The sequence below is a fragment of the Astyanax mexicanus genome, chromosome 14, assembly GCF_023375975.1.
Source record: "Astyanax mexicanus isolate ESR-SI-001 chromosome 14, AstMex3_surface, whole genome shotgun sequence".
NCBI classification, from domain to species: domain Eukaryota; kingdom Metazoa; phylum Chordata; class Actinopteri; order Characiformes; family Acestrorhamphidae; genus Astyanax; species Astyanax mexicanus.
The window spans coordinates 16,661,839-16,689,307 of record NC_064421.1 but is presented as its reverse complement, the minus strand read 5'-3'; the positions used below and the strand labels follow the sequence as shown (position 1 = coordinate 16,689,307).

The 27,469-nt window shown below is 36.4% G+C and overlaps 2 protein-coding genes across 3 annotated transcripts in view; both read right to left on the bottom strand.

Moving 5' to 3' along the window:
• LOC103042905 (kelch-like protein 29) overlaps positions 1-21,599 on the bottom strand; it is a 153,251-nt gene extending 131,652 nt beyond the window's left edge. Inside the window, exons 1-2 of the mRNA XM_049463972.1 lie at positions 21,354-21,599; positions 12,710-12,779 (exon numbers count right to left, since the gene is read on the bottom strand). The gene's annotated coding sequence lies outside the window, so the exon portion shown is untranslated. The remainder of the gene's footprint in view (positions 1-12,709; positions 12,780-21,353) is intronic.
• Positions 21,600-23,817: 2,218 nt separating this feature from the next.
• LOC103047496 (tribbles homolog 2) lies at positions 23,818-26,908 on the bottom strand. 2 transcript variants are annotated; one of them, XM_015606507.3, is made up of 3 exons: positions 26,610-26,908; positions 25,339-25,628; positions 23,818-24,542 (listed from the first exon to the last, which is right to left on the bottom strand). In XM_015606507.3, the coding sequence occupies exons 1-3, from the start codon at positions 26,745-26,747 to the stop codon at positions 24,080-24,082; spliced, it is 891 nt and encodes a 296-aa protein (XP_015461993.3). In that variant the 5' UTR covers positions 26,748-26,908; the 3' UTR covers positions 23,818-24,079. The 2 variants fall into 2 exon arrangements, with proteins under 2 accessions (XP_015461993.3, XP_022528765.2); XM_022673044.2 differs by having other exon boundaries at positions 25,339-25,631; positions 26,610-26,905.
• Positions 26,909-27,469: the final 561 nt, after the last annotated feature.

Below are 27,469 nucleotides of genomic sequence, written 5' to 3'. Positions count from 1 at the left end.
TGTTCATATTGTGCCCAAAGTGTCAATGTTTTGTGTGACCACCACTGTAATCTAGTGCTGGTGCCTTAACCCTGTTGAGCATAGAGTGCATGGAATTCACCACAGCTGAACAGTTTGCTGCTACAGGAATCCTCTTCCACTCTTCCATTATGACATCACAGAGATGGTGGATGTTAGACACCTTGTGCCCCTCCATCTTCCACTTGAGGATGCCCCAGAGGTGCCTGGTTTGGGACCTGCACCGTCTCTGACCGCAAGACCCTCCAGCGTATTGTGAGGACAGCTGAGAGGATCATCGGCGTCTCTCTCCCCTCCATCACGGACATTTACACCACCCACAGCATCCGCAAAGCAACCAGCATTGTGAATGACCCCACCCATCCTTCACACGAACTGCTCTCCCTCCTGCCTTCGGGAAGAAGGTACTGCAGCATCCGGTCCAGCACGACCAGATTCTGCAACAGCTTCTACCCCCAAGCCATCAGACTCCTCAACTGCAGAGACTGAACTGATGGTTTTTCTGTACATGCACACACTGTCACTCTTACCCCACTTACCCCAGAAAATGGAAAGCACTAAAAAACCCTACTACCTCACTGGACTCTATTGCACACTGCGAAATAGAGGTAATTACTACCTCACTGGTCTTTTTTGCACACTGCATAATTTGCACACTGTCTTGTTATTTATTATTCTTTGTCTGTATTGTGTTGTACTGTCTGTCTGCACTTTTGTACTGTTGCACTATTGTTCTGTCTACACTGTGTTTATGTTCACCATGGTCTCTGGAGGAACGTTGTTTCGTTTCACTGTGTACTCTGTATATAACTGAAATGACAATAAAAACCACTTTGACTTTGACTTTGACTTTGAGGTGCTCATTTGGGTACATACTGTTGCTCTACTGAACTATTATGTCCTTTAGCAACATTTACCTAGTTTGTTGAAAACTCTTCTCTGCAGCAAAATCTTTATAGCAGGATTAATACACTTTTTAACCAATGAAAAGTTTTATGACCATACAATTTGTAAAATTTAAGTGCAAATATGGACATTAAAACCAAAAAACAACTAAACCTATAATTAAAATAAATTATAGTAGGCCTAAAATGAATCTGATAAAAATGTTGACATACAATCTTCAATAATACAATGTGTAACAGATCCTTAGAGCTTTGAGCTGATGTATTTGTTAGCTTAAAACTTTTGTAGACCAAATGTCCATAACTTTTCCATGGGCATTTTTATTTTTCCAAAACTTATCCAGGCCTAGGAATTGCTATTTTCATGTTCCATGACTTTCCAGTATTTTCATGGCCACACGAACTCTGTTATAGGCTAGTCAGTTTACTCAATGGCCACCTTTGCAATGCCACCAGGCAGTTGTATCCCCTCATAACAGATCAGCCTTCCATATGTTTAAATACTCTCTCAAAAACTTAAAACTATTTATAAAGGTTAGATTATTATTTCAACAACATACTGATCACTGTTAAAATCTGAAAACATCTCATAAACAGTTTGTTGTGTTTGGCACCATAATGCACAAAAAAAATAATTTTTCGGCCTGGTATGGCTGCCGCACTTGCGCAGATCTCCTCATCAAGTAGGCGGCTTCCCCACTCCCAAAATGACCCTCATCATTTGCAGCATATGCAGCAAGCTGATTGGATCTTTTTGTAGAAGGACTGGACTTGATATCCTGGAACAGATGCTTGGCTGAGCCTTACGAGAACTCCCAGTCATATTTTAATATATTAAAATATCAGCTAATCAGATTTAGATTGCTCTGTATTTGCTCAGTTGTGCAGTGTGCACTGCTGAAAGTCACTCAACGAGCTGTCGTTAAGTGGTGGTCGACAAGTCACAGACACCCAACAAATATCTAGCAGGCTCAATATCTAGACCAGTCAGCGACTGTGAGCCAAGAGCAGTGACTATCTACAGCCAATAGAATCACAGAGAGAGAACCATGCTCTCTCATGTGTTTAGTTTTGTGCCAAACTGCAGCCAAATGAGTGAAAAATCTTGTAATTCGTGATTCCTTGTTGTCAGTCAGTCACATGGTACAGCATGTGTGTAGAATTACGGATCAAAAAGTTGTGTAGTCTGTTGATTTGTCTTTATCTATTATTTAGTTTGTTCATTTTTTACATTTTATCTGTGATTTGAATATTGTCTGAGTTCATACTACTGCACTGTACCCATCTGCTAGCCAGCAATGCCAGGCAATCACAACTTTCAGCATCTTCCAATAAAAGATGAATAAAAGTAACAGATCTCAGTCAATAGCTGCTGCAGTCTGATTTTCAATACAGTGACCAGTGGGCCAGGCAAGTGTAATGAAATATTAGTCAGGGTCTCACTGGTGATTTACATAGGACACATTCAGATTAGCGCGTGCCAGAGCCATGCTCTTCAGCCATAATCCGATCTGAGCGCTCATAAAGCCACCTTTTACACGCTACTGTGAGCTCAGGTCAGGGTGAATGCGCGGGGGCTGCAGATGCACCCACGACTCACCCTGGCCTAGATCAACCCTGGCATTATCTAGGAGGTTTAGGGCTGCATGTGGTGTCTGCGGCATGAATCAGAAAAATAAAAGTTTGCAGATATATTTAAAGCTGAAGGTTTGGTGTTATAAATCGTTCTCAATGCATCTGTTAGCCCTTGACTTTTTTTTGACTATTTCATCAGAGCAGAGAACGTGACCCTATTCCATGGTCACTCTGTTCACTCTGTGAACAATACTGAAGCTGTGAATAGGGGCTTGGAAATCATGTTCTGAGCTGTTTTTTCTAGGAGTTTTAAAAGAAGCCTGAAGCGAGGAACTGGGAGGAACTAGGCAACATAGAGCCGCAGCTGTTAGAAAACAAGCGCAAAAGTAAAACACTGGATAAAGACCAAAATAGAGCTCCAGCTACTGAACACTTAAATACCTGTAGGCAAGAAGAGGTGCCACGTTCGAGCTGTGCCACTGTTGGGGGAGCTTTATTTGTGACTCCACGTATCTAACCAGTGAACTTACACCTGGCATCCCTGATCAACAGGCAACTTTTGAAACGATGCCAATCCTCCAGCTGCCCTGCCACAGCCACTTAAGCACACAGCGAGTAATCGAGAAAGACAAGAGGGCAGAACCAGCTCTGTGGAGCTGCCAAAACGACTCCAGCCATCTTCTACACAACCCTCAACCCCTGGTACTCACACCTCCACTTCTGAAGTGAAGAGGTTTTGTCAATCACATTTCTTCTGCATTTCCAAGGTACAGAATAAAGCAGAATAATTCCAACACAAAGCACGGCGACAGCCTCAAAGTTTAATTCACCCACCCGCCGCTAATTCCAGTGCTGCTAAATCCTGCTACAGAGAGGCAAAATGCATTATCATGTCATTTAAATAATAATAATAGCTTGATTCAAAATCTTATAAAAATTCTCATGACCTGATTACACTCAAAATGTTCTTGAAAAATGAAAAACTGACATGACATCTGAAAAAATACAGAATTTCAATAAAACCTGCAGTGTTGCTTTCAATTCGCTCTTAGAGCGGCTGAAATTACTCATTCACGAGTGTCAAAGTGAAAGCAGACAGACCTCTCTCCACTTAAATGGGGGGAAAAGGGTCTCAAAGCACCTTAAATATTTAATTAAGAAATCATGTTTCTTCACGCATGGTTACCGGCCTTGACTCGTGGCGAGGTCACACAGAGTGCAGGGCACAGGGAGGTCATTAGACCAGTTCACAGACAGGGCACTTCACTCCCATGGATTTAACCCTTTCAGTGCACTTACAGGACTTATGGAGGTGACAATCCATAGGCCTACATGTCACTTCATATTAAAACAAAAACAACTGCCTACCGGATTCTCCATATAAATGTCAACCTGGCTCAAAAAGAAAAACTGCAAAAATTTAAGGCTGAGCAAAATCTGAATCCTTACACAAGTCTGGATGTGCCTGCTGACATCGAAACTTCAAAACATACATATGTATGACTGGAGCACACTGGAGTTGAAGTTCAGAACGCAGTGATCCAGATGAGAGAGCTGAACCAGTCTGAAAACAAGATGTGTCTGGAGCATGTGAATTCATCAGCGCATCGGAAAAATGATCTGGGAGTTGCTGAGCTGTCCGTTTTTTCAATCTATCAATAGACAGCTCCCTATGTAAAAACATGAAATCGTTCAAGCTTGAGATTAGCCTTTGAAAAAAAATTTCAAATTAATTTTCTTTATTCATTTTTTATTAATTTATAAATTGCAGCAACTGCATAACCTCGCTCTGTTGGTTTACTGGACAAACATGAGCGTGATCCCCAGTAATCAAACTTCAATATCTGCAAATGTTGCACCATCTGGGATCCCCAAAAGTGAAGTTTATAATCAGAAATTCTTCTGTCTGTTTTCAAACTTTAAATTTAACTAACAAAACAGAAAACTGACTAACAAAACAGGTCTCCAAATCTTCTTTGATGCCCTAGTTGGCCCACACAACAGCTATTTATCCTCAAATTCACAGCTTCGATCAGAAGAGCACTCATCAGAATTGCACAGCAATGTGAAATACATTTATACAATTAATATTAACTGGAGCCGGATTTCCAGAAATATTTGATTTCTGAAGAAACGGAAGGGAATTAAATCTGACTTAACCCATCATAGAAGAAGATATTGATTCTCTCCTGATTTTAACCGCAGCCAAAACAATCTCTATACAAAATATTGGAAAAGTGCATTTCCTGAAGGAAATGGTTGTGCAGCAGAATGGATAACATAAAATATGTAAAAATGACAAACATACTGTATGAGTGTGTATCAGTATGGCTGTGGATTAGAGCTAGGAGAGCTGTGTCAAAACAGAAAATGCAGTTTGGCATCTCTCATACACAGTTAACAGAAACAATGAGGGATAAAATTAAAACTATAAGTAAACAAGTGTGTGTCAAAACAAAAGTCAATTTGTTTGTCAGAGTTTAGACATATTTAACAGAAATATATAATTTAACAAAATATACTTCTTATATGTCCAATCAAAAATATATAGAAAAGCACACTTCATTCAATCAGACTAATTTAACAAATGGAGTTCAAACAATGTTGATATCTTGGAAAACTGGACGACAAGCTACATGGCGAAAGTCCAACAAAAAAAAAGTAGAAAATAAAAGAAGAGGAATATACACTAATCATCAAGGATACAAAAAACTATGTAAAATGTTTGGACATATTTATTCACTAACACTCACAGAAATAATGTGTCATGTATACATAAAACCTGCCAGAGGTCTTAGCTCAGAGCTGTAGAGGTTCCTAATGGTGTCCTGTAAAAATCCCTCCCAACCTTCTCGAGCAGTTTCTGAATATTTTGCGGTAGGCTGGATTTTTGGGAATTGGGATAAGTCTTGGGATAAGTCTGGTGATACAGCTGGCAATTGCATAGTGTCTGTGTCTTCAAGGCAAGCCCTTAAGCACATGGATGAGCATTGTCTTTTTGGAATACCACACTGGAGTGTGCATTCAGAAAGGTAGGGCCACTGATTCACTCCGTGAGCCTGGCATGACAACCCACCAAGTTTCATCTATGTCAGAGGATTCCTTCTGCTTAAAATCAGATAACAATATACTATAACAGTATATCGCTTTACCATAATGATAAACTCAACTTGATGTTTATATCTAAGATGTATTTGTTGGCTAAATCCAGTCCTGCTGAGACTGCTGCAATGTATCAAACTCAGCTGGCAAACTGAATGTACTAGTGCAGCCAAGCACACAATACCTGCACTGTTAATTCTATAAGCACGGGCATTATGCTGTTGCCTGAAACGGTTTAATGTAATCATCCTAAAGAGAGCCAGCCGTAAGCAGAGACTGAGACAGACATTAACAAGGGAGATGTGGGCGATCTAAAGTGAAACAGCACCATCAGCATATTTGATCATAAAAAAAAAAACTGACTACAAACACATGCATTATCGAATTTGCATTGCATTAGCATATTTTACTTTCCAAAACAGCGGCTGCTCTGGGTGTAGCACTCTGAAGCTTAGATTATAGATTATAAAAACATCTCATTGCAGCGATATTACATTTCAGCCTGGGTTGAAAAATGTCTGCTTTGGACCCTTCATGTTCATGTTTCTTGTGGTCAGCAGTCCTTCAGCTCAAATAAGACTTCACATGAAACACTACAGACTGACTGACTGCAGTGTAGAAACAGAAGCTGACTGAAATATGAACGCATGAAGGAATATGATTAACCCTCATGTTATGCTTGGCGTCCCGCTGATACATTTAACGTAGCATTATTCTATCAGCTTGATACTTAATGAGGTTTCCTCGCTTTATGAAAACCGGTAATAAAAATGACTATAACTGAATGACATGTTTTAGAGGTCTTCTTGCAGAAAATGGAACAGATATGTGTTTTATGTTCTATTGTGAATGAAATATGGATCTATGAGATTTGCAAATCATTGCATTCTGTTTTTATTTACATTTATTTACATTTTAAAGAGCGTCTCAACTTTTTTAGAATTTGGGTTGTGCTAATTTGTTAATTATTTCTCTTTCATTGTATTTATCTCCTTTTCTTTTTACATTTTTGATAAATATAAAAGGAATCCGATTAATTGGACTGTCCATTATAGATGCATAGTAGGTGCTTATCCTATATTCAGCTAATATTTAACTAAATTGCACTAATCTCAAACTTAAATACATCCTTAATTCTAACACCAAACCTAACTCTAAAAAGAATGAGCTCAATAATTGTCACTAACATCGATACTGAATTGGATGGATGGATGGATGGATGGATGGATGGATGGATGGATGGATGGATGGATGGATGGATGGATGGATGGATGGATGGATGGATGGATGGATGGATGGATGGATGGATGGATGGATGGATGGATGGATGGATGGATGGATGGATGGATGGATGGATGGATGGATGGATGGATGGATGCTTTAGTGATCCCCGAGATTTTTCCTACCAAGGAGAGCCTGTTAATGTGAATGAGCCTTTGAAACAGAATACATTATTTCATTGAATTTGCATAGCAAATGTAACATGTGACTCCAGCATCTAATTTCTGGAGTAAATGGAACACAGCAAAAGCTACCTCAGCTAATGTTACTATCCTAGCTCTGTCAAGCTCCGACTGTAGAGTTCGAAAAAACATACAGTTTGTGAAGAGACAGTAAACTGATACATACATTTTTCTAAATTAAAATTACATAAATTCCTTCATTTCCTCTTCATCACTGTGGATGTCACAGGCCTGCCAATAGCTATGCCTCTTTTCCAAGGCATTTCTGAATCCTCATCTGCACACATAGGGTATTTCACTAAATAATTAAATGTCTATAAATGTATGTATAAAGCTAACCTGGAGCACTGTAGCTGACCTGAGTGACACGCAGTCATTCAGAGCTAACTTTCCACAGGTGGGAATTTCTGTCTTGAAGTGAATGCAAACTAGCACCTTGAATTGAGTTAGAAACAGCTTCCTTCACAAAAGGCCACTTTCTCAAGCAGTGCACATGACCCACTTTTACAGGGGCCTCAATAACATTAGCAAAAGCAATTAACCTTTAGCTGGCAGCCTTACAGTGAGAGGGGTGCAAAAAAATCCCCTCTATTCATATTGATTTTATACTCTACTATGGAAGCTACCAGCCAAGCAAAACAAACCAACCCGGAACACATACAGTATTATTAGACCCTTAGACAAAAGGGTCTGATTAGAGGCACATTGATATGAACAGTTGATTTCTTTGGCAAAAATAATTTGCATTGCTTACTGAGTGGATCTGTGTGCATTACTTATGCACTGTCATTCAAAATGAGTGCATATTAAACCATTTTTATAGGATTTTACAAACACCCACACATACACAGACACATCTATGCACATTTAAATAAATAAATAAAAGACACACATAGGAACAGTCTATATATAATCAGGATCTCCTATCTCAGCAATTGCACAAGGTTATGGGAGGTTATACTGGAAATTTACTTTGTAATTTGCTGGGCTTCAGTCAAGTGACAAGTTCACTTTGAGGACCGAACCAACATGAAATGACCTATGAATACTGATGAAGACATTACAGCTTACATGGGTTGTAGTCCTACACAATCGCCCCCAATTCAGAGCGGCGTTCTCACTTTGGGAGTTTAGAACTGGCAAGGTTACAAAGAGACGACTTTTAAAAAGGGGTTTCAGGAAAAAAAGTTTAACCATTAAAATGGTTCCGGTTGGTCCAATTCTGTAAAACATGTACTCATAAACCAAATACTACTTTAATCATTAAAGAAGATAACTATAAGTTTCTTAAGTACTAAGATAAGGAGCGAAACGCACTGGTCTGTTTGTTCGCACTTAAAAAGCCCTTTTATAAAGAGCAGGGCATTGTGAAATCTAGTTTATTATTTATTATTTAGTTTTATTGTTTTGCCAATTTTATTTTTATTATTTGTATTATTTTTTGTTCCCAATCAGACTTCTTAAACACAGTTTTTCCGGTGCCAACTGTATTTCTATAAATTGTATTTATTTAAATTAATTTGTGCTGATTAGGGGTGGGCAATATTATATCGTATACAATATATCGTGATACAGAAATATCATGATATTAAAAATCCATATCGTGGTAATAGGGCTGTTCTGTCTTAAAAGTAGTATATTATTTACTGTGAAGCTTTAGGGGTATTTATTGTGTAATTGTTTTAGTTTGCAGTTTATATGCATGCACTAAATATTCTGAAATATTATTTGTGCCATTATATTATTTTATGCTATATTATTTATTTTGCCACATTATTATTATTCTGTTATACTATTGTACTATATTCCTGAAATTAATTAATTATTTTTCTGTTTTCCTATATCACCAAGTATATCGTTATCGCAAAAATACCCTGAAATATCGTGATATTATTTTAGAGCCATATTACATAGAGCTGATTACTGCTGATTATATAAAGAGATCGTTTAAGTTAGCAGTTTCTTCATAAGCGGTAGCAAGAAGTAGAAGTCTTATTTCGCAGCCAAAAAACTAATGTATAACACCCTTAATTATGGTGTATGACAATATCCCTGATTAATATTTAATTGAAATATCATTTTTTTTGTTTTGTTTTTTCAGAAACAACTAGTCTGTTAATCCTGGTTATAGGGCCATAATGTTTCCGAAAAGGTGAGAACATGGACAGAATAATGGAATTGATGCATAAAACGGAATCCATGTTCTCCTCTTTTAGGAAATGATATGGCCCTTTAACCGTGATTAACAGTCGTTTTTCATTAACTTACATTTAGAAATGCTTATGAATTTTTTTCTAATACTCCAGTGTTTCAAAAAGACCAACATCCTTTTAGCTTAGAATAAATCTAATTAGACATGTGCCACAAAGTTGCCCACAAAATGAGCCACTTACTCAATATGCTACACTTAATACCTAATCTTCAAGGTGCAACAAACAGTGACCCAGCCACTTAATCTCCAATTAAGCAGAGATTGCTGTTTACTTGCTCCTGTTTGTAAACACAGGTCTTTAATAAGCAGTCATTAACTGTAGGAAACATGTTTGGAATATGTCTCTATTTCTCTTGCCTGCTGTCGTTGCCATGAACATACTTTGTAACTCTACGTTACACCAATTGCTCCCTAATTACAAAGTCTAATTACCCAATCCCTGTTCATATGAACTCTCATTATCACTAATAATGCTCTCAACACCAGGAGGGTGTGGACTAGCACATGCCTCCTTTGATATTTGAAGACATCCATCACCTCTTTTTAAACTGCTGCTGATTGCAAATGAACTCAGAGGAAAGCGCTGGATCCCCAGTTCTGATACATAAGCTAACAGATGCACGTGCTGACTAACATCACATAAGGAGCACCAAGTGGAGGCTGCTGATGACACGCACCATGACCGGCATTTAATATCCATAGCCATCCTGAGACTTAATTTAGAATTTTGGACATAATGTGAGTTTCATAACAAATGGACCAACATACATGATTCAAAATGACTTGAAATCTAAAATATTTACACTGACACTGATGATTCTAGAGATTCTGAGATAATGAAGAGGACCCGTCTACCAAAACACAGTGCATTATTTGTATGAAGTTGATGTGAACAAAGTGGCCTTGAAAATTCACATCTACCTCAACACAGTAGAAACTCCAGGTGCTGTGTACCTCACTTTTGTCCAAAAACAGATCTTTATTGCAACATACTTCTCCCCTGACTTGAAATTTCCCTGTAATCACTGTCCACACATCTTGACACATGGCAATTAAGCTGTCTGAAGCTAAGAGGCAAAGGAGCAGCCACCCCCCTCTGAGACAGCATCACAGCAGGGCTCCCAGCATGATATCTCACTGGCTCTACTCAGCAATAACGCTGTCAAACAACACAGATCACAAGAGCCTGGCCAGCAACAGCATCAAGCTTTCAAACCAGAAAATCTGACCTGTGACCCCAGCGCACAAATCCTTAGCGATGAAGCAAGTTTACATTTAAACATTTTCGGCCTTTTCAAATTCACAGTGAGCATGTCCAAATCGTGCCCAACTGTGTCGATGTTTTTCCCTAGTGTCATGTGACTTGTTAAGAGTTACACAGTTGCAGCTGTGTATGAATGTATAAGCTCTGATGAATTCCATGCTCAAGAGAGTTATAATAATGATGGTCACACAAAATATTGACACTATGGGAACAATTTGGACATTAATCATTGTGAGTTGAGTTATTTTTAGAGGACAGTAAATTCATACTGCTATACAAGATGTACACTGACTACTTTAATCCAAGTTTCATTTCTATAGTGTTGTACCAAGACAAGATATAATAAAAAAAGGCAAAAGGCTTTTTGCAAAGCAACAATAAAAGGAAACAAAACGTCCTAATTTTCAGTGAAAGTCGATGTAAACAATTAAATTAAAAATAACTTTGGAGCATTGCTCTTGCTCCATAATACAATGTGAAGAACAACAAAACGTTACATGGAGATTTATTTTTTTTTACATTTATTTTAGGTAGGCCTGGACAATAATTCGATATCGGTATTTATCGCGATAAGAAATGTTTCAATAACGGTGATATCAGTTTTGTGGTATATCGATATGTATTAGAATCACGGACAGGCGTTTTTTACTGGCGTCAGCTCGCCGCAGAGCTCAACACATTCAGCCTCCGTAGCTGGGCTACGTCAGTGCGTGATGACGTAACCACACAGGCACGTAGCCAAATAGGCTAGGCTAGGCAAGGCTAGGTTAAAATGGCTAGGCTCGGGTCCGCTTCGCTACGCAGCAAAAATGTCTCGCGCTGGAGACAAACGGAGCTGGGACGAGCGGATCCAAGGCTAAGGTAGACTCGGTTCGGTCGGCCCCGGATCCTCGAGGCCGGCCGCGGGTCCGCTCGCTCGGCCGCGGGTCCTCGAGGCCGTCCGCAGGTCCGCTCGCTCGGCCGAGGGTCCTCGAGGCCGGCCGCGGGTCCGCTCCCTTGCCGCTTTGCTGCAAATTGTGCCGGAGAGTGCAGCCGACCAGCAGCGGTAATGTTAATACATCTAAACTGTTCCACCACTTCAAGCAACTCCACTACATACAATATTTTTCTTATACTGACTGAAGCACTTTTATAGCTTATGTTGTAACTAAGTTATTCATAGTTGATAAAGCCTGTAGGTTTGTTTATTTGACGGGAAAATCTTGTTGCTTTTATGTATTTAAAGGCGTATTGTATTCTATATCCTAGTTGAAACACTTTTGTTTTAATCTGTTAAATTTGTTCACAAAGAATAAGAAGCTCTGCCTCTGTTGTAATTTAAAGTTATTTTTATTGGTAATAGTTATACAGGCTTATGTTTGACAGGGATGTCATGTTATTATTTTGCTATATGCAAATAATATTGAGCATTGATTTATTTTGACTACTTTTATTTCTAAAGTATTAAAGTTTTTGTGAAAGGAGGTTTCAAAGGCTTAAATAAAATTTTCAGACAGTAGTAGGTACAGATTTCCATTAGATAGATAGGTAGATAGATAGATAGATGTGCATATAATGAGGGTAGCTGATGCCAACCATACAAAAAGTGCAAATACACAGTTATATAATAATTTAAATCCGCAGTGCTGCAGGGATTGCAGGGCTTCTTAGCAGTTTTCTGAGGCCTTCAAAGTATTTATATCGATATCGAAATTATATCGTATCGACCGAAATTTAAGGAATATATCGTGATATAAATTTTGGCCATATCGTCCAGCACTAATTTTAGGCAATAACCTATGTATAAGTTTTCACTTTTTGATATAAATTTGAATCTCAAAACTGTTCTTTATACTGTTTTGAAAATTCATAATAAATGGACAAATATAAATTCGCCAAAATAATAAAATATTTTTTTTTACACTGGCTTCCAATATTTTTTTATTCTACTGTAAAGTTGGCGCTTTAAAAAATGTCTTTGCGTGACGATAAGTGAAAATACATACATATACCCACACATACATATAGTATTTGTATATGCAAGTGGTAGAACCACAGAACAATCACCAATTATTCAACCCATTGTCAAGAAATCTGTTTGATCAAAACAGCAGCATGCTGCAACAGACATTTGGGAACAGATAATTGCACTGATAATTGTTCAACAGCACTAAATTGCAAAATGACTTACCACGCAGTGTCTTTGATGGATGCACATCACAGTCAAACGGGGTATTCTTCACTGTTCAAACAAACAGCTCCTGTGAAAATAATAATAAAAAACATTTAGAATAAGGACCGGTCATTTCTTACTTAAACAAAAAAAACTAAATGTGCTAGAGTCAGGTAAGCTGGATTAAAACATTTTAATAAATTATAACTAAAAGAGAAGCATTCTAAAAAAATTTCAAATAGCAAATAAAAACACACCCAAACACATACAAAAAATCTCTAAGTCAAACTACTGCTCTGATCACAGTGTTAGACTCGCTCTCCTACTGTACATAACAGCCTGAGATTTCAGAATATTTTCAAACATACTGCAGTTCAGAGAGAGAGACTGCTATCAGTACAGCAGTGCGAACAGTCGCCACGTCTTCGTGCCGTTTTCAGGCACGCAGCAGTCTATTCTGCACTGGGAGATCCATTAGATAGGGCAGGATCTGCAGATCTGCAACACTTACCAAACCCTTAAGGCTTTTCTGTCCGTATCAGCAAAGTCATTACCCAATTAAGGTCTTTTTTCTGTGCTGCAGGATTTTCAACAAGCTTTTAATCATTTCCTTTTTCTCTGTAAGGCCACCAAGGAGGTGATGGGGCACTCGAGTATTTTAACCCCAGGCATTCATTTACAAAATCAGTAATGCTGCTTAGAACAAAGTGCTCTTCCCCTGAATAAAACTGTAAAAAAATTACACGTCAGGCTCTACACTATAATTTAGCATTTTTAAAAACACATCAGAAAGTGCTTCATTACTACAGATTTCATCACATTGTTAAACACACAGTGAACATAAAAAGACAGAAAAGAGCTCTTTACAGTTGAATTTTTAGTTACGCTCATATCCAGGGACAAGATTCACAGGGTGTCTCACAATATAATATTATGATATCCCGATACTGCGATTCTGTAACTCATTGATTTACAAGACAATTCTCTACGACACTTTACGACATTTGTGTTACTGAAACGGATAAAATACCCCTAAATACGAAAATACCAGGAATTATGGATTTGTTTGAGTCAGTTTCACAGAATTCAACCATCAAATCAAAGTAACTTTAGTAGTTAGCCAAGTCAAATTGAGGGGTGAGTCTTTATTGAGTTTAGAGCACCTATGTTTTGACCAAAATATTGATATTTGATGTTACGTATTGACAGCGTATCGCAAAATACAACAATTTAATATATGATAATATTGATATTTTGTTCCACCTCCACTCATATTACAGTACACACATGTGAACAGAGAAAAGAAGCAGAATTCAGATATAAACACTGAACACACCCAGAAATACACAGAATTAGACCATCTAGGTTAAAACAGCTGCGAACAGCATCCTAGCCTGGTGGTGCTGTTCTAACCTTCATAACTGAAAAGATATCAAACATCAGACATGAGTTAATCTCGGAAAACAGATAGCATCCAGGCTACCCTCCAATCCTTACTGCTGAGTTCGGCTATTAGCTAGCACTTAGCCGCTAGCTGTATTCCAGTGTTCTGAGGTTAATAACTAAAGACTGGAGTGAACTATAAACATAATCCACATATTATATCAAACCAAACAAAAACTACTTATTTAAGCAGCACAGTACCATCCATCTGTTATTAAACACCAGTCCTTAATTCCTCTCGGAATACAGTTAGAAATGCCAGTTAACCTCTAGCACCGCTGGTTAGCTGATAGCCATTGCTAGTTCACTATCTGATTCGGAGTTTACTCATTGAACTTTTGATAAAAATATGGTAAAATATCTCAATTTAAGCATTGTAAGTAGGGCTCTAGGTCTGTAAAATGATTAGACATTGTTGGAAATTGCTGGCGATAAACAATATAAACATGCATTTTTCAACAAGACAGTGGGATAAACCACAGCCTGTGTTTCTAAATGTTTCCTAGGTGGTTGCTAAGGTTGTTGCTAATGTGTTGCTATGGTATCTGTGGTGGTTGCTATGGTGTTTCTAAGTGTTTACTAGCTGAAAAACGTATATTGCAAGTTCTATAAGCATGTCGAATTTCGTAATTTTGTCTCAAACTTTCTAACCACTAGAGCTGTTTGACATTTGCATCTAAAGTATCTGGACACTTTTTAATGTTTTCTATGAGGAAAATTTTGGCCACTTTAGACACTTCACTTCACACACATGTATACAGTCTGTCTAAATCAGATGACCAAATATCTGTTGTGTTAGCAGTAATAAAATTGTGGGGTAATAGCGTGACAGAGTTCAGAAAGAAACCATCCAAAACCATTAAATCTATTATACTGACATATTATTATACATGTCAGAACGGGCATGTTAACGGCAAGTTAATGTGTTCCACATGTTCCATATCATTACTGTCACGTTATAACTTGCATGTTTCCAATTTGGCTTTTTTATGTTGTGCTTGACAAGGTGTGAAAAATATCTTGACACATGAACCACAAAAAATATTCAAAATGACTTCTGTTGGCATCACCATGAAGCTTGATTAGACTGTTAAACACCATATGTGTGACCAATAGGATAGTGAGAAGAATGTGCGACACCAGGTGCACCATGTTCATATTTGAATTTAAAAACATTTTGTTTATAATAGAAATTAGGAGTGTGCCACATCATATCATACTCAATAATATTGCCATAATTTTTGTGTTAATAACGTTAGTCTTAAAATTTCATTTTATATATTTTTTATATTTTTGTAATATTTGTTTTGCATTTAATTTAATTTTTAGCTGTTTATGTCAGCTTTTTATATGCACACATTAATTGTTATGCATTTTATTACTATTGAACATTTTTGTTACATTATATAGTTTTTCTCATTATTATTATTATTTTTTTTACAAAATCTTGGTAGGTAACTGGTTAAAAAAATGAACAAATGTTTAATTTTTTTGCTATGCATTATACTTATACTAGTAAATAAAGCTTTAACATGTATTTTGTATAGATCAATATCACAAAATACTAAGGCTGGGTGATAATGTAATGTAGATATTCTTCAAATATATGAGTGGTTCTTTTTTATTCTGCGATTTAGTTTTTTAGTTCTGTTTTTTGCAAACGAACAGCACCACTTTAAGTGTTGGCAAGCTATTGTTTTCTTTATATTTAATTTACAAAAAGTATTTTATTTATTTATTTTATTTTTTATTTTTTTACCAACAGTAAGCAGACTAATTTAAGCTAACATGCAGCTTTTGTATTAAACGTAGTGCAAATATAACCCCATCATATTTCAGTTTAGGAAAAAAGTAAAATATAAAATTATTATATTATATTTTTAAACCTTTATTTTACCAGGCAAATCATTAAGAACAACTTCTTATTTACAGTGGCAGCCTGGCATACCCTCTGCAACTTCTACATGTAAAGATTTACAATCTTGATGATTACATTTTGAAAATCACAATTAAACAGTAATTCGATTGCGGTAATCAAATCAATTCGATTAACCTCCCAACTCTACAAAATACCCTGAAATACTGTGATAATATTTTAGGGCCATATCGCCTAATAGAGACATGCATCTGACTCTGAACACTGTTGGACTCTACCTCAGTGTGCCACACAGTATTTTGATAGCACTGTATTAAATTAAAGCCATATAGAGAGCACAAATGCCACAGAAGATCACATGGGGAGGTGAAGAGTGGGCATGCTGCCACTGCTGAAAAAAAAATCCTGGAGGAAACAGTTTCCTCTCAAATCTGGACTTTGATTAAACAGAAAAATCCCACATGCGGCGCTAATACAACAGATGGCTAAACTTTCAACAACTGAGAAATCATTTTACATAATACGCAGAACACTGTGATCAACTGCGATTAAATGCCAACTGAGGCGACTATGCTATGGCTGTCGTGCACTAATGGATCTGAATGTCAGTGCGGCCTAAAAGAAGATGAAATACCAAACGCAAAGCTATTCCAGAGACAGTGAACAGTTAAATATCACCTCCCTTCTTCACACAAATAAATAAAAAGGAAACTAAACCTCTAAGGGCAGTGGATTGTGCAGGAGAGAGGCAATATATTCTCCACTTTAGAGCTGACTTCACTAAAGCCTCAGTGTCGATCCCTTATCATTAATTCATCACTGCATTACATCACATTCATTTCCAGGCAAAGCAAAACCTACTCACAAGTAATCAATATATCAAATCAACCAATCAGTAGCACATGTATACATCAAAAGACCTGGTGGCCACCGGTAGGCTCTGTTTGCGGCATGTAGAGCACACAGTAGTTGACTCTGCCAGTTTAGAGACCCCATCAGCCCCCAAACCCAATATGTGAAATACATAACAAAACATAATGCATTAATATGCGTGTTGTCAGCATTAACATATTAACTCAATCTGGAAACTTTAATGCTTTATTATTATTTTTTATGCAGATCCTGGTGACATATTAGTGGTTTTATTTAGTGGTATAAACACAGCATTGACATTGTTTAGTTAAGAAGACAAATTATGTATGTTGAATTACGGATAAAATTACTAACTCTAACTCTCACTCTAAAACTCCTTCATCCCCTTCTCTTTCTTCATTTTCATGTCTCTCTCTTTCTCTTATTTACACACACATGCATCCTGCCTCGCTTAACCCACCCAATCATCTAGAAAAAAAAGTCATGTTTAACAGTAGAAGTTGGTTAACTTTGGTTTATTTCCATCATTAAAGCTTCTGCTCCTCTTCCTGAAACTTTTACTAAGTAGATTTTGCGATTCTAAATGAAACATCATTAAAACTATATTGATATGTTATAATAGTCTGTAATGCATTACACACAACACGTTTATTTTTTTGCTTTTTTTCTCCCCCAATAAACCTGTGATTAATTACAGAATACTGTTGTTATTAAAAAAATTACACCACTAATTAATATATACATACGATATAGGGAATCATAACATCTCTACTTCTATAAAGAATCATTTATACATTACACATGTTACCAGTATTGGTTTATATTGATCTTTAATTTAAGATTTTTACTGTCAATGAGTTTTACTGTCATTCTAAAACATAGCATAACTTTTATACAATAAAACCTCCTTCCATACACTTTTTTAATCAATAATGTTGGTCCATCGTCTTATTTTATTGTATACAATCTGACATCTGTCTATCAAGCAGACCTCAGCCTGCTATTGTAACTCTCCTTCACGGCTTCATCTCAAGCTGCCCAGATCCCTGTGACTCTCTTCTTACAGGTATTAGTGCTTCATTAAATTTCTGATGGTTCAAAACTCACTCACTTTCTATAGTATTTAAACATTACACCAGTTCTCTTAAGGAACTTAACCTGTCTTCCTATACAATAACTCCTATAGTCAAAACTGCGATCCCGCAGTGTAGTTTAAAATCCTTCAACTCACTTTACGCAGCTTTCAAAACCGTAGCTTCTTCCTACCTCTCCGACCTTCTTCAGCCTTATATAGCTCTCTGAACATTTCCACACAGAGCTTGGTGACCGACTCTTTTTCAGACGTGCTCGGCGCCCCTTGGTTCTCTCTCCTTCACCACAAATCTAACAGTCAGATTCTCTGCTCAGTCTCAGCTCAATTCCAACCCCTCTGACACCCCCATTCTACAAAGCCCCGCAGGTGAGAACCTGCGCAAATAAAATTAAGTTGTGGCTAGGCCTGTCATGATAATTACATCTACTTATCATAAAATATATGAACTTATCCTTAATAATTTTTGCTCACCTTGATATTTTGCTGACCCCACTGTATTTACTTAGGAGATTTTATTAACATATATGAGCCAACACTGCAACTTTATGTAAAAAAACAGTGGTTCTCTTTTATTGTATTATTTAATAATTTTGTATATTTTACAATATTGGCAAAATTTATATCACAGTATATATTATCACAATATATTTTTTTATTTTTGTGGGTGAAAATCACAGGGCATTTCACAATACACAATTATCAGAATTCACAATACTCTAATTCTGCGATACTCAATAAATTGAAGTCAATTATCTACAATGCTTCACAGAATTTGTGTTACTAAAAATTTAGTGTTGGTAAAAAGTGGTTAAATGTGTGATTTCAATTTCAATGTTAGCATTACATTTAGAGAAATTTTGTCCCCAATGAAATCTCCTAATATATATATATATATATATATATATATATATATATATATTTTTTGGGATGTGTCAAAGCAGTACACAAGGTGAATGAGCAGTAAGCTGTACAAAACGGATTGTCCCATTTGCAGTAAACGACAGATTTGCTCTATTTTATGAGTAGACACTTACTTATGTAGTGTTATAGTTTCATGTTGCACTATTGTTACACTTTCTGCACTCTATGTTTGTCTATAGTATTGTTGTTCTATGTTGCACCATGGCCCTGGAGGAACATCATTTTGTTACACAGCGTACCTGTACTCAGATATAATGACAATAAAAGCCTTTTGACTTGACTTAACTTGAAACAGTAGGGCTTTGCCATGGTTCTATACAGAATCGAAGCAAATAATTTGACTTCACCTGGTTAAACGGTTCTTTTATGTAACAGAGAGACTCCTATAGGAATTCTGTCTCTGCATTTAGGGCTGGACAATATGGCCAACATTTTTTGACAATAGGTTCCTTAATTTCAGTCAGAATGATTCCAATTCCAATACTAAACTGCCAAGAACTTCCACAATTGCATCTACAAACTAAAAACACACTGGTTGGCCAATTCATGTAATCTGCCCTGTAAACAGTGTCAGTCAGTGGCCGATGTTCTAATTCTATGAACAACCTGGCAAACAGATGAAATCAGGAGATGTATGAAGATGCTGTAGAAAGTTGCCACCTGCAAGTGCAATGACAGCATTAAAAGTTGGTGAGAAATACCACAGAGAGAAGTGACATTATTATTTGTGCACTATTCTTCTCACACACCCCCCAAAACAGCTGTGGATGTCATTGCAGTTAAATGCACTGCAAACTAACATGTAATTTAAACTGGGTTATTTGAATATGATCAAATGGTTAGTTACGCAAAAACTGTAAAAAAAAATGCCTAGCTTTGCAACAGGGTGGTAAAATAACCAGTTTTAAACTATTTGCTTTTGGGGGATTTTGAGCTGCAAGTGCACCGACAGCAAAACACTAGTGGCAGTGGGAGCAATGCCATCATTATTTGTATACTTTTTTTTAAATCACATCCCCCCCAAAAGAAACAGATTTTATTGGGGCACAATTACTCTAAACGTAATGCTAACATTTAAATTAAAGTTCACACATTTATTTAACCACTTTTAGCCACACTAACCAGGTTTAGTTATTGGAATATGGTCAAAGTAGGTACGCAACAGTGGGACAATACTGATTGGGATGAACTCTGTAAATAGGGCTTAATAAAACCAATTTTAAAGGCAGTATCTGCCTTTTGGTGAACTGCAAGTGTAACGACAGCAAAGAAAAGTTGGAGGCAGATATTTTACCGCAGGAAGGAGTGTTTATTATTATCATTATTTGTTCACAATTCTTCTCATATCCAAGATCTGATTTCACTTAATAGCCACACATCCCAGGTTTGGTTATTAAAATATGATTGAATGGATAGTTAAGCAAAAGTGGGATAATATGTACTGGGTGTATAGCATTATGAGTTTCTTTGCTTTTACCAAATTGAAAACCTCTGAAATATAATCAAGAGGAAAGTGGATGTTCACAAGCCATTAAACCAAACTGAACTGCTTGAATATTTGCACTAGAAGTGGTGTAAAATTATCCAAAAGCAGTGTGTAAGATTGGTGGAGGGGTGCATGCCAAGATGCAAGAAAAACTGTGGGTTATACCACTAAACATAGCTTTCTGAACTATTAAAACTTTATGAATTTGAGTACTGTTTTCTTAGCATTATTTGAGGTCTCAAAGCTCTGCATCTTTTTTGTTATTTAAGCCATTTTTATTTGGGATTTGGGAGAAATGTTGTCTGTAGTTTATAGAATAAAACAATAATGTTAATTTTACTCAAACATATAGCTATAAATAGCCAAATTAGAGAAACTGAAGTGTTCTCTTATTTTTTTTTCTTGAGCTGTATGTAATTTTTTGAAAATATCTCAATTCATATGCTTTACCATTACTGCTATGAGTGTGTTGCAGTTTTGTTTTGTTTATGCTTAGTGAAAAAAAAATAATAATAGTAAGTTTTGCTTTTGGATTTTTGTGTTCTGCAAGTGCAATGACAGCAAATGAGAGTAAATAAAGTTGGTGGGAGATTTCTTATCACAGTGCCTTTATTATTTGAACACTGCTATTCTCACATCCAAAAAAGAAAGGGGTTTGTTGTAGACAGACGCCACTGTACTAAATAAACCATGCATACTACATGTAGCAAGCTAACCTAACTATCTGCTCTATTGGAGCCCAGTCATTTGTTTAGCCTGCTGCCGTTTCAGTGAACTCTTCAAATGTGATGAAGTGGATGACAGTGATTTTCATCTCCAGAGCTCTCTCACTCACACATACTCAAAACAAACACACACACGCACACACAGTTCTCAGGGCGACCATAACAAACGCTGCTCGCCTCCTCTCAGTATAAACACTGAGCTCCAGTCACAGAGCCGCGCATCCCCGCCGCTCTCTCTCTCTTACCTCACACTGCTACTGCGGCTCTGCTCTCCTCCTCCAGCCGCTCCTTCAGCTCTGTGTTCGCAGCTCTGCCTCTCTCTCACGCGCTTCTCCTCTGTTTCATCGTGTTAATCACGGCCTCCGCTCCGCTTCCAGCCCGGTTACCGGTCCGCGCGCACCGCCAGCTAATCTCGCTCACCGTCTGAAAAACGCCCGAGCGCTGCTGAGAGGAGCACGCCGCCGCTCCAGCGACATGCCCCGCCCACCGCGCGCAGTGCAATCCCACAGACCCCGCCCACCAGAGGACACTCCCACTGAAGACACGCCCACAAAACAAAAGAAACTTCCAATATTGCAAGACTGTTAGTGTATAATGTGAAATGTTTTAGCTCAGATTTCTCACTTTTTTCAGAGGGACTTTCTTTATTTTCGTTCAGGTTCTGTAGACTTTTAATCGGAATTAAACAAAAAAAATCTTGTTACTGCTAATACTGCACTACCTCATATCTACGGCTAGTTACTTTTATACTTTGTATAGTTTTTGTTTCTATAAATTAATGTATATATTCTTTCATTCAGCATTTTTAATTTTTTACTTACATTTCATAAGGTATAGTTAATATTTTAAATCTAAGGTAGAATCTTCCTTAGTCTTATATTTCTTACTATGCTTCCTTACTCCAGTATTATTGTTGTTTGTATGATCTATCTATCTATCTATCTATCTATCTATCTATCTATCTATCTATCTATCTATCTATCTATCTATCTATCTATCTGCTCTTCATTCACACTATCATGCTGCTATAGCAAAACTTGCCCTCTGGACTTTATTCATGTTGCTGCTATTTGCCTACTCTCCCTATTTTTGTGTATTTATCTTGATATCTATTTTTTTATTTTATATTTATCTATTTTTACAATTGCTCTTTGGATGTAAACTGGACCATGAGATTACAATTTCGTTCCACCTCCTGTACCACATGTGATGTGAATGACAATAAAGTCTCCTTGAATCCTTGTATAAAAAAAATAATAATAATAAGTACATAAGTAAGTTTTACTTATGAAGCACTCTGTACACAGCCTACACTGACCTAACCAAAGTGCTGTACATAAAAAGTCTAATGACTACACATGCAACCAAAACATAGGTAAAATAAATCACTTAAATAACATAATAAAATAAGTAGCCCAAAAAAACACAGATAAGATCAATAAAAATTGCTAAAACACAAACACAAACTAAAATGCAAAATAAGAAATATAGGATAAACTGACCACTAAAACACCCAAATCACTCACTGTTCAAAAGCAAGTTTGTATAAGTAAGTTTTTAGACTTGATTTAAAAACAGAGACAGATATAATAATAATAATAATAATAATAATAATAATAATAATAATAATAATAATAATAATAATAATAAAAGCTTTTCAGCAACATAAAAAAGAAATCAGGAAAACTGAGAAATAAAAAAATAAAAAAACATCAAGAATTTTATTTTCTGGAAATTCTGATGGTGCAGAAATGGAAAAACTTAAATAGATGAAACCTCATTTCTTATTTACTACAGTAATACAAAATAGAAACATTAAATAACATAGTATAATGCTGCGCTTTCCTTGTCGAGCCAGTATCAGATTGTTAGTTGTTGTTAATTGTTGTTAATTGTTAGTTGGGTAAACATTGGATCCTGGCTGAGCCCTATGCATAACTCTTGTTGTTAAGCGCAGGATTTATCAACTTCATGTAATATATTACTACATGTTTCACAAAATCTTCTAAATTTTAATTTAGCCTTAAACAATCAGAGAATTAAACTGATAAATGTCTACAACAGGTTCCCCTTACTAAAGGACAGAAGAAGATATAGAGGACTATTAGTAAAAATACTCCCACTAAAAAAACAGTAATCAGTAAAGGATCCTCTTAGCCACATTCTTAATAAAAATACTTCCATTATAAGATAACAGGACCTTCAGGAAAAAGAAACGCACCACCACCACAACAAATAAAAGAAATAAAAGAAATATGAAATATAATGAAATATTCTTTAAAATAATGAGTCATAAAAATATTAATCATCATCATGATTATTATGAATATTATATTATTTGTTTGTTTTTTCATTATGCATAAACAATGCAAGCTTGTGTTAGTAAATAAAATAGCAGTGATGATAAAGCTAAAAACTTTAATTAACACATTAAATATACAGAATATAAAGTTTAGATATTGTTCATAAATCAATCATACAGTAACTGTGTAAGACTCTGAGCTCCAGCACTGAGTGATCATTGTAACAGGTGTGTGCTGTTGTGGGCGTGTCTCATAATCTTGTGGTGCGCAGGTGATATACCCAGACTCTCAGCGCCCTCCAGCGGCGTTATATAAAAACATCAGGTGAAAACCTCAGGCTGAGATCGTGCTGGACTACAAACACTAATGTACCAAAAGAGTTTAAATCAGACAGAACTGGCAGAGGTTATTTCAGTGACCATAAACATGTACTTTATTTTCTCAGTGCAAAGTGATTCACCCTAAGAAGCATGATTGCCATCTATTGGTCATGGCATGTTCTGTTTTTATTTTAACATTTTATTAAAAATGTAATTTCATGCTAACTGAAAACATATTTTCATATTTTTCCAGCTATTACAAAGTTTAGAAAATAGTGAGAGTTAGATTTTGATCAGTAACTAACTCACATATCACAACACAGATCAGATCAGATCAGCTAACACAGATCAGCTGCCTGGATCACAGCTACACAATTCTGGGACCATCTGATCATCATCTTGGCAGTAGATCATACTCCTCCACACATTCCCAGAGTTAGGAGACGAAAACCAAGGGTGGTCTAGGATTTCTTCTGCCCTTAGTCGTTCTGATGGGTCCTGACGTAGGATGCTCTGTATCAGACACCGGGCTTTAGGGGAGAGAATCTCTGGAATATTAAAGCTACACCTCTGGATTTTTTTGAAGATAATGCTGGAGTCTGAACCAGTGAAAGGGTATCGTCCAACAAGAATGGTGTATAGCATAACTCCAAGACTCCAGACATCTGCTGCCTTCCCTGAGTACTTGCCCTCTTCCAGCAGGTCTTCTGGACTGGTGTAATAGATAGAGCAACTGTGCTTTCCATACAAAAAATCATCACATCTGTCCATTACACATGCATCATCAAGGCTGGCCAGCATCAGTCTGGACCTAATTGTGATCAAAAAAAGTAAATCAGTATGTAAACAAATGAAAACATGAATATGCATTCATAAACAAACCACATAAACAAATTTCTGCTAAACTAAAAGTGCAAAAAGAAATCTGTTTTCTTCTACCAAAACACTAGTCTATAAACAATACAGCACCCTGCCACCAAAAGATTACAGAAAACTCACTTAAAAAAAGACTCACAGCTAAAAACAGAATCCTTCATTAGTAAAAGATACAGGGCCCTCACTAAAAACACTCCCATTTAAATACTACAGGACCCTCACTTGCAAAAAACTCACAGTATAAGACTACACGACCCTACTGATAAAAAAAAAACACTCTGAACTAAATGACAACAGAAACCTCACTAAAAACACTTCCAACAAAATCTACAGGACCCTTGCTAAACACTCCCACTAAAAGACTACAGGACATTTGCTAAAACACTCCCACTAAAAGACTACAGGACCCTCACTTAAAATAAATTCACAGTAAAAGGCTACAGGGCCCTACTGATAAAAAAACACTCTAACTAAACGACCACAAGATCATCACTAAATTATCACTTCCACTAAAGACTACAGGACCCTCACTGAAAACACTCCCACTAAAAGACTACAGGACCTTTACTAAAACACTCCAACTAAAAGACTACAGGACCCACGCTAAAACACTACCACTAGAGACTACAAGAACACTATATTCCACTTTAATGCAAAAAAGCTTCCACTAAAATACAACACTAATCTCTTTCAACGGCAAACAGATACATAGACAAACAGACAGACCTCACCTCTCTTTATTTTTAAACACAAATCTTCGTAATTTCAGGTCACGCAGAACAACATCATGACAATGACAATGTGCCACAGCAGACACCATCTGATGAAAGAGTTGTGAAGCTTCATCTTCTTCTAAGCTTCTTGAGGTCTGAACGTATGTCTGCATGTTACCATAGCTCAGATCAAAGAACACATATGCCATCATATCCTGAACAACAGTATCAGTTATCTCAGGAAGGCTGGGATGGACAGGAAGGTGAAGGTAGACGGCCACTGACTGCAAATATCTAGAGATGGGAAACTTCTTAAAAAGAACAGAAAAGAAACAGACATAATGAATAACAAAAATTTAACGTCCAAAAAATGTCCTATTTTCCACAATCCTCTCCGTACAGAAATGTAATATTTGACAATGTACAGATATCGAATATATATTACTTAGAACACTGAAAAAAGCATTTTGTTACCTGTCCCCACTCTTTGACTACAAAACTTACCATGAAATATAAATATAAAATTCATATAAATTTCAAAGGCCTTTTTTTGCATTGTTGTGTGACTCCAAATCCCAGCTATGCTTTAAAAATACCTTTTTTTTATAACAAATTTAACTTAAATAATATTTAAGTTAAAATACACACTTAAGTTGTATATTTAGATTGTCAGTGAGTTCCAGTAACAGAAATGAGTGCCAGTAACAGGACTGAGTGCCAATAACAGTAGACTGCCAGTAACAGGAGTGAGTATTGTCCATTGGTTTATTGATTTATAAATGTAAATATTAGTTCATGTAAACCACTTTTTTTCCAATTCTGTTTGGTTCATCATTCATCCATTTGTTTAATAAACTGCATGATAATAAATTTGATAAAATTTCAGGTTTGGGTCGTCATGAAAAGATAAAGATAGCTTTGCTTCGTTTGGAAAAATACAATGTTCATGCATATATAGTGATTTGTTTTGTCATAAACATCAATTATTTAAACATGCAGTCAACCATTTCTTTAAAATAAAGACTTTTTTGAGAGAAATTAAAGGAATTAGTAGATTTGCTTTTTAACATGCTATATCGAGTAGTTATATATGTTTTATTAGATTCAGAGTTGAAAAAAAGAAAAACAATTACGTTTAATTTGGAAACGTTAGAACAAGCAAATGATACCTATTCGGTGGAATGGCCCTTATATGGTTATTTATCAGATTTCTGTGGTAAGTTAGCTGATTAATTTGTGTGTGTGTTTGTGTGTGTGTGTGTGTTTGTGTGTGTGTGAGGAGGTCTTACCTTACACTGGAGCTTCTGGCCGCTGTGAACATGAGCTGCTCTGAACACATTCTGCCCAACTTTCTCACGTATCACATAATTCCCAACCCGACCACCTTTACAACAACCGAGCGGCTCTTTACACACAGGAGAGGACATGTCTGTACCCAGGCGAGCGGTGAATATCTGCAGAAAGCTCTGCTAAAGTTAGTTTAGCTGCTGTTAGCTTGCTTTAATGAAGTAGCTGATATAACTAACTGCCTAACTTCATCCAAACGGCCACAGCCAGCCGGTCTGTAGAACCCTAGTTAAAAAATGCCCTTTTCTAAAGAAAATAACAGGGTGTGGAAACAGATATAAACAATGCTATAAAGTATATAGTATATAGTGGTGGACGAAGTACCAAAACCATGTGTTCCTCAAATTAAAATTAAAGTAGAGGTAAAATATTAGCTACTTATACATATCTACTTAAACATATCCTTTTTTAGTTAAAGTACACCACTAATTATACAAAGTATAAAAGACAAAGATTTATTATTTTTGTAACACTATTGCTTTATCAGCTCAATTAACATGCAAAGTCTCCGGATCACCAATTTAAAAAAGGGATGTCATTAATTAATTTGGCAAAGCAAACAGTCTCCTTTAGACAAACTCAATTGGGTATTTTTAACTTTTACATTTTCTTATGATCAAACAGTTCAGTTTAAGATTCATTTGCAATAAGTTTAATAAAGAATTTCCTTTAAACATAAGTTTGTAAATTAATGATAGAACCATATTCTTTTACTTGGTAGGTATATTCAACAGTTCAAAATTGGGTTGAAACTAATGCTGTAACCCTAATCGTTGGATTTGCTTTGTTTGTTTTGGTATGT